General features: G+C 37.0%; 1 protein-coding gene across 1 annotated transcript; it reads right to left on the bottom strand.

Annotated features, from left to right (window-relative positions):
- Nucleotides 1-6,695: 6,695 nt before the first annotated feature.
- LOC131060993 (transcription factor MYBC1) lies at nucleotides 6,696-8,315 on the bottom strand. Its single transcript, XM_057994491.2, has one exon. The coding sequence runs from the start codon at nucleotides 7,706-7,708 to the stop codon at nucleotides 6,881-6,883; it is 828 nt and encodes a 275-aa protein (XP_057850474.1). The 5' UTR covers nucleotides 7,709-8,315; the 3' UTR covers nucleotides 6,696-6,880.
- Nucleotides 8,316-9,282: the final 967 nt, after the last annotated feature.

Genomic DNA, 9,282 nt, shown 5'->3' with positions numbered 1-9,282 from the left:
GTCATCCTAGATAAAATGAACTATGCATCCTAGAAGGAAGTGATAAAGAATCATTAACTTGAGGAGAATCTATACTACACTATTTTCATGGGCTCATTCTTGAACCGAGTTACCATGACCATAAATGTGCTTGGTTAATCTACAACAACAAGGTCTATGGGTTAATGACATAGTTTCTAAAAACATCCTACATCACATAAAGCACACTAAGTGCCCTATCATTGCCATAACCATTATCAAGTAATTGCATAAAGATCTTGAAAGGTCCCAAATAGATTATGATGTTCTCTTAGAGAACCTCATGCATGCAAATGTAATTAAAGCAATAATTGGTCCTCCTAATGCACTATATATAATCTTTCATACCCACACAAGTAATGTGAGTAATCCATGAGATGTATATTGTAATCACATAACATGCAATAAGATTCCATCTTTACCTATCGCTTCTACAAAGTTCATAAACACTTCACTAAGATCTTTCAATAAATTTTTACAATAAAACATCTCATAGGATGGGTTATGTAGCTACATCACACGCACAAATATTATGCATCCATACATTACATCTTTGACACCTTGTATACATGATTTCCCACCTAGTCTTGAGTAGTCAATCTCTTCAATTAGACTTACGACTCTTAATCAAATAAAAGCACCACTTGTCACCAACATGGGATTGTTACATAGTTATAAAAGTACATTTCGTGTTTTCTTCCCTCATTCACCTTCTAGGATTTGAAAGGCCTTTTCTATCACTTATGGGTCTACTATTATCTAAAAAAAGATATGGTTTGTGATGTGCATGGGTCTTCATCAACGTTTATTTTCAACCTTCCATCACTAGTTAATAAGCCAACACACTTTTGGGGGGCTCTCATTCTCCACCTTTCCTCTCTCTAGGAGAGCACTTTATTTTATGATTTTTCTCCTTCTCTTCTTTTAGGGGTACATACCTTGGGGTCTTTCAAATTGTACATGAATACCTTATATGGTTTATCTTGTTATAGCCCATTCTTTCCCCTAAATTCACTTAAGGGGGGGTAGAGGAGGTGGTTGAGTTGATGTAATTATGTAATTGCACCTTGTATTATTTTTACATAGGTAATTTAATTTGTTTGTTTATGTAAAATAAGAGAAAATAACACATCCCAACTCACTTGATAAAGGGGGTTTTTTCGCCCCCTCTACCTCATTCATCTCTTTAATTGATAGTAGTTAGGTGGCACCTTTCCCTTATCAAGTGAATTCATTTGAAATCTTTGTTCCTACATGTTGAGCCAATCCATAATCACTAATGCTAACTCAAACTCCTCTTAGTTACTTATCACTTCAACTTGTGCATTGTCCATTTCCTTCATTTTACACAACTTGAATACACATATTAGAATGTTGTTGAATTCTTGTTATATTTGCATTTGAATTAGTGTCATCTTAATATTTTTGTTCCTAGGGAGATTTAATTATTACTAGTTATTTATATTTAATATAACACTTTCAACAAAATATCTTGGAATAAAAACTAACAATGAGTTGTTTATACCATATTTATATGCTTTTGAGTAATAATAATCCATATTGCCATAATAACCAAATTGATTTGAAAGTTGACCACCATCTTATTGCAATTCATGATGAACACTTTTATGTGGCTTTATCTATAATGTGCATTCGTCATCACATCACTATATTTTCATTGTTCATGATAGAATGTATTAATATTACATTGTGTAAAAAAAAATCCACATACATCGAATGAAGTTGTAATGTGTGAATTCATTTAAGTGTGGATTTATGATCTAAAAGATCAACTCCATCAACATATTGGACCATTAGGGTCATGTCATCCACTTAAGTGTGGATTTATGTTCCAAAAAATTAGCCTCAAAAGTATAATAGACCATTGGAGTCATGTCATCCAAACTCATTGGTGTCGATGAGACATAAGAGTGAATTCATCAATGCACCAATGAAATAAGTTGTGAAAAGGTTAATGATAATTAGTGATGGAACGTGACATCTTCAAAAATTCTTTGATCAAGTTGTAAGCCTAAAAAATAACCCAAAAGTGCTATGTTTGCAAGTAGATTAGTGAATAGTTTTTCACCCTAAAAAAGCTATCAATGCTTGTATCAAATGCATCATCAACCAACAAATTCTCTCTAGCTAAACTAGTGAACTCATTCTCATGCTAGCAAATGTAGTACAAGTAAGCATTTGATTTTCCATTTGATCAAATTGGTTTTCTATCTTTTTAGGGTTGGTAGGTTGTAGGAAGCTCATATGTTGCCTTTTCCACTTTTGGAAGAGGTTAGTTCTCCTTGTATAATATTGTAATCCATCTTCAAAGTTGAAACTACATATACACCCCTAAGCAAAATGAAAGCATGTTGCAAGAATACTGGCAACTCCCAAAGTGATACAGTGATAGCCCATTAATGTTATAAGCAACCATACACCTATATTCAAACTTTGTGATAGTAAAACAATGGGTATTTTCTCTCTAGAGCTAGAGTTCTTATACCGCACGTTGGGCTTTCTTTAGGGAAAACTATGTATGATCACTTTATTTTGTTATGTGCCTCATTTGTTATTTCCAAATATGTTTGAGAAGAGCTTTGTATTACTTGATTTGCACATATTTATATTGATTAGACATCCATTGTTGTCTAGTTAATAGTGCATTCGAACGACTGTGAGAGTTGTTTTTATTGAAAATTCATTTGCTAATAGTAGAGTGAGATTAACCTCTTTATCTATATATGAAGTGGTACCATAGTAATAGATTTAACCTCTTTATTTAAAGATCACGGGAATAGTAGTTGTTGCCTTATAGAACATTGTGTTTGCAAGTTGTGTAAATGTATAACCTTCATAATATCCAGTGGCAATCAATATGTTTACAAACTTTTGAGCCCTAAATTTAATAGTTCTACACAATTTCATCATTTATCCATCACATATTTTAGAACTAAGTACCATTAACCCTCATATTTAATGTGTACATTTATTACAATTAATTTGTCCCACCTAATTAATCTATATTAATTGTATGCTTATTAATTACATTATTGATTTAGTCAAGATAATCTATTTAATGCAATAATTATTGCATGTGCTTGTTTGCTCTTTTTTGGTAGGCTATTGAGTAGACTAGATTGTCCAACTTCTTAACAACCATAAGTTGATCCATTCAATCTAGCTAAATCTTCTTTAAATTTAGAGTCAACTGAAAAATCGGAACTTCGTTGTAACATCAATTATCTGGCTTATATCAGTCTTGTTGCTTGATTTGATAAGCAATCATTAGACCAGCAGTTGCTGCACTGCTGGAGCTTGCACTTTCTTGCACTCGGGCATGCCTTGATGACCCGCCTCAAGTTTTTTTTTTAACAGCTCATCCTTTCTCGATTAATCAATCACCTTGCTTGCCACTGATTATTCTTGAAACAATAAATTCGTTAACGGTTTGCTTATCCATTAAGATTGCACTATGGTCCACAAACATATCAAATCCCGGCTTGATAAGACATGTAAATTATTGTTCATTTGATTCTCAGGTTTGTTTCATCTAGATGGTTTTCATTCTGTGGAATCTTATTGCACAAATATTGATTGAAGCTACACTAAAAATCTTATAAGCCTCTAAAATCCCTGATTGTAAACAGCTTGCGCATTGTGGTCAATGCAGCGCTTGTTGGTGGTACCACAATGCACCAGCCTCGTGTAAACTGCCTGTGTGTTGACCACAACACGCTCCTTTAAGCTCTTCCAATTCCATCCCTATTACTCTCGGGGCTTCTAGTTCAATTTATAGCCATTATAGCCTTCTCCTATTTATATCTGGATCCTCTTATAGTCCAGGATATCAGGTGATCTATTTTTGGATCTACAGATGATTTATAGTGATATGGCACTACCCCATATTCCTTGCAGGAGGCACCTTACTGTGCTACAAATGAGGTGTACATATCTTACACCCTGGAGGATTTGAACTTGTGACCTCTCTTTCAAGAGTACAAGTTCTCCACTGTTGTACCAACTCAGACATACATATCTGAAAAGTGCGGTTTCCAGTGTGCACACATTTTGATAATCTCTTATTTGAATACCACTCTAACTGTTTTTCCTTTATTTTCTTCCATCACTACCTTGTTTGGTCAGAAACCCAAGATACCAAACTCCTCATCACATCATGCCATAGGAAGTAAATTCAAAGATAAATTATCTTCTTAAAAAAAATATAGTGAAATTATAACAATTCCAAGCACATGTGGACTCATCACAACAACTGACCACTGTTCTGAATCTTCCCTAGTGGAGTCCTATTAATTAATGTTTCAATAATAAATGTTTGTGTGGAGGATGCTAACTCAAGAGGAGGGCTACTTTAGATCCATATATCCAGGTCTAAATTATAAAGTCAGTCCAAGAGTAGAGAGCAGATCTTCTCTCTCAATTCTGTGTGTCTTATTTCTACATTTGGCATGCTTCTATCTTAATACTAAGCGTCTTATTTTTATATCTTGCATGAAGAAATGTTGTAAATAAATAGTAGAGTTGCAACACAAAGCATAAATCCAGCCTAAAATCTATATATGTCATACATAATTAGTAGAACAACATACAGCAGAATTTCTATCTTAAATCCATATAGAGTATGGATTTATGCCATATGGAATTTGTAGAGAAACAAACTAACCGTTTAAGAACTTGGGTGTGAACTTGAAGTGATGCCCAAGTTAGAAATTAGTTCAGAATAAGACTAGCGTACATCTCTCTGGTATAGTGCAAAAGCTTTTCCAGTAATCAACATTTCTTTTTGGCATGCATAAAAATTCAGCCCAGCCCAAACCGTGAACTATTGATTTGACTCTGTTGTAGCAATCAAGTCAACTGCTGTGCATTGTAATTTTTTTCATTTCTGTTAATTCCAATTTTTATTTTTATTATAAAAACTAGTTTCACATAATTTGTGGTGAAGAGTTGTTCTCAAGTTGAAAGACCGCTGCAAGATGACAAAGGAAAAAAGTGTGGGGAAGAATAAGCTTTATGAAGCTAGTGTACCTAATCTCTCCTCCCACTTCACAGAATCTCTTCCGTTTGGTCAAGAGTGCTGGCATTCTCACAGTAAATTCTTTTAACGTACTTCCTAGTAGATCATTCATCTTGGATTCTGTATCATCAGGACTCGGGAATGAATAATGAACCGAATGCTGATTTCCTAGACTTCATTTTCAATCCAAGATGGACTTTACTAGGTCCAATATTTATATTTTGAAATGGATGGTTAATTGGATGATATCATCAAAATTGTATCACTCAAAATGTTTATATATCCATTTATCTACTGCACATGGCAACTGGGTCAAACTAAACAGAAGGTTTGCATAAAGAAATTTGCAGTTTGAAGAAGTTGAGTATTAATAGGGTAGATACGTAGATGAAGGGCAAATTTAAACTTTCTTATTGATAATTGCTATTAGAGCTGCAAGCTTAAGTGTACGTGCTCAAAACTTACTAGTGACAAATATTAAGCGTGTAGATATTAGAAGTTACAGTTTCGTTCGCTGTAAACAATGACCAAAAGAAATCCCTGTAGATAGTGCATATTTTTATCCACGGCAAGGGAAGCTCTGCCTTCTCGAGCACCCTAAAACACATAGAACTATCATAGCATAAAATTTAAATACAAGATGCCCAATGCCTCAAACTTCAAAACAATTTTTGGGATTTTAAAACCTGACTAGCCCTTTTAAAATACAAATTAGCAGAGACATGGGATAAGGCTTTTACCTGTCATAGAGAATGACGGTCATTGTTATAAAACTCTCTGTTTCTCATATTTTTCAGTTGCCATTGGTAGAAAGCATTTTCTCTCTAGATAAATAGCTGGTGTGCAGGATAATTATACAATTGCAGCTCATAACATTATATTTTGCATTATTTCTCAGTGAAAAGAGATCTAGAAAGTGACCGTGTTTAAAATGGAAAGGGCGCTCAACTAAAACTGGCTCCAGCATTCCATCAATAATCAAAACCTGTAGAACTAATGAGGTTGCATGATAGGAAACTATGGTAAGGATTGGCTACAGAACAGAGAAAATCAAAAGATAAGAACCAGGTAAAAGAATGTAAGGAAACTCATGGATTGAAATGTTTCAGTACAAGTCCATGGGCTGCTATTTAGGCAAAAAAGCCATGTAAAACTTGGAGCTAGACAAAATAAATTCAACACTAATTTCTCCAACAGCGTGTGGAACATCAAACTGTTACACTTTAGCAAAGGAGACGCGGAGAATCCTGAGAAATTTGGCACTATTTCCCATGACATATCAACTGAATATAATGGTTAGCAGAATTGGAAAGCCTATAGGTTCTAAGAATAGAAATTCCTATCTGAAAAATTTAACAATAACAATTAAAAATATAGAATCCACATCGTTAAAGGATAATCACAAGGCTAATATCTAAGAATGATAAGCAGCGTTATTGTGCAATGTTTATGAGTTTCGTATCTAGATCTCTGATTTCTTCTTTAGTTCAGATTCTACCTTTATACTGCAAAAGAGGCTCAAAGCCATTTCTTTCTGTAGTTTTCACGTTTTTATTAAAAACACAGAAATCAAATTTTTGCTATTTCTGAAAAAATTGGGTTAGGAGTTGAAGCACTGTGAAGTGACTGACACTGACAGTGAAGTTCGCAACGAATACAGAAATTAAAAGCAGAGCAAGTGGTAGCAACATGCCCATTCTCATAACCTTGAAATTTTATGAGGCGATGATAGATAGGATAGCAGATAGACTGACAAACACAGAATATTTTACATCAGAACGAGAAAGGAGAAGCGATGAGAACTTGGGGGCGCGTATCCCTGAATTAATTGTCGCTGTTGGGGAAGAGAGTGAGCACCTGGCGAGGAGCAGCGGAGCTAACGGTGCTCAAATCGTCGACCATAACATACTCACCTCGAGTAAAAGCAGAGGCAGAGGGAGAAGGGGCCATGGCCATTCTCTGAGGAGGCGGAGCAGGAGGTGGAGGTTGCCTGGGGAGGCCGCTGAGGAACCTGGGATCGAAGGCAGCGTAGTGTGAGGCAGAGGGTATATGCGGCATGGAAACGAGCGGCAGCATCATATCCTCGCGGTGAAGAAAATGGCTGGGCGGCACAGGCGTGGAAGCGAAAAGATGATCACAGGAAGACGGCCCTTCCGAAGAAAGCCCCTGCATTCGCTTCAAATAAAGCCGGTATTTCTGCAAATGGCTCGCAACATTCTCACGGGTCAGTCCCTCCACATTCATCAGCTGCATTATTGTCTTGGGCACAGCGTTTTTTATACCCAGGTGGGCAACAGCATCCACAAACCTCTTGTGCAGCTGTGGCGTCCACACCAGGCGCGGCCTCTTCAGAGTCCGCGCTGGTTCTTCCCCGCCACCGCCGCCGCCGCCTCCGCCGCTTCCACCGCCCCCACCCCCAACAGACGACTCCTCCTCCTCCGCTTCCCCCAATCTCTTCTCTGCTCTCTGGTGATGCTGGGCCTGGTGGTGGTGCTGGGCCTGGTGGGGAAACACAGACAGAGATTCCGGCGGGGAGTGGATTTTAAAGGCGGCAGCGAGATCGGGCGTAATAAGGTTCTGGGTCAACGGCATAAGCTCATCTGGTGATGGCAGCTCCTCTTCCCACTTTGCAAACCATTCCTCGTCCTTCATAGCTTCCAAACCACTGAAACTTTCACCAACTCCTGACTGTTCTTCTTCCACTGGAAATCAGATTTTGCATACCTGAGTGAGTGACAGAGAAATGGGGAATGAATGAATGTGAAAGCTGTGTGGGTGGTTCGTTTTCCCAAGTAAATTTCCGTCAAATTCCAGTCTCGCTCCTGTTCCTCCCGATCATCGCCCAGCTTTTGTATTGGGCGATCCAGCGTAGAAATGATTTTGTTGTTGGTGGGTTTGTTTCTTGTGTGTCCGAAACTCCCAAGGCCTTTTTGTTCCGAGATTCCACTCCCGAAACGTGTGCGTGCATTTGAGTCGGCAGCGCTCAATGTTTTTTTTCTGTCAGTTGACCGGCCCCAACAAAGCTGCCCGTTGCCGTGAATCGTGAACCGGGAACTGGAAGGAATCCACAGAAAAGGCGAAAAATATCAACAGAGAGAGAAAAAAATTATAGAATTGGGAAATCTTCCCGGCCTACGTTAATGGTTACTCCACAATTATTGTCCGAAAAAGAAATCTGTCTGCACGGCGTTTTGGTTTGGGTATTGTAATTTGTGGTCGAGGGAGTCGTGATTTTTTTTGTGTGTCCACAAAACTCGGGATTTCTTTATCATTTTCTTCCACTACTGACAATATAGTTGGAAAGTTATCTTTTTCACAGTATTTGTCGGTAAAAATAAATGAAGCTTTTGGAGGAAAGAAACTGACTCTTATTATCCGATCTCCTGACACAATTCATGTCTTCAGTGATACTACTGTGGATTATGTGAAGTCTCTCACTCACATTTTTTCACCTGCATAATCTGCTGCTCAAAATTATCTGTTTTTAACTTTAACTTGTCTTTCTGGGTAATTGATCAAACTTAATTTTGGGTTTTGAACATAGTATTGTAAGTGTTCAAGTTTATATTGTGTATATGATTGGTCTCTATATGTGTATATGACTACTTGTTGCATTATTGTTAATGATTGAACATTATATTGTGTGTATATGATTGTTGTATTTGATTGTTGTTATGTTGTGTGTATGTGATTCACCGATGTGTATATGATTTGTTTTTTATATTGATAAGCAACAAAAATAAGGGTGTGGATCCTTTACACTAATAGCCCACAAACAACATTAACAGTTTCAGCACTTTAGCAATAAACTAACAAAAACATACTAATAGTAATCAAATAGCGTAAAGAGTCTTAGAAGTAGATATAAAACGAACCATAGCTTTGGAACCGGCATGAGACCAAAAAAGACCATAAAAAACTAGCCTAAACATACTACTTGAGCACATTATTCTAATATTCAGTAAGGAACTTAAACAATTCCTTGTAGTTTCCTTCAGTTTCGGCGTCCTTTCCAAGAACCTTCTTATATATCAAGCACATTGAGGTAGTCAAACTATGCATCAGACGTACGCTGAACATGGAGATACTCACCATCTTCTGTTCCAGCTGCATCAGCTTCTTTTTTATTGCATCTAAATCCTCTGCCATAGTCTTGCATGTGGAATAATTACTCACACTATCTCATTTGTTCTCCACCTCCTTCGAAATCGCATCTTGGGTACAGT

Source organism: Cryptomeria japonica, chromosome 9 (assembly GCF_030272615.1).
Source record: "Cryptomeria japonica chromosome 9, Sugi_1.0, whole genome shotgun sequence".
Taxonomy (NCBI): domain Eukaryota; kingdom Viridiplantae; phylum Streptophyta; class Pinopsida; order Cupressales; family Cupressaceae; genus Cryptomeria; species Cryptomeria japonica.
Note: the sequence above shows the minus strand (reverse complement) of the source record. Positions and strands in the feature narration are given on the sequence as shown.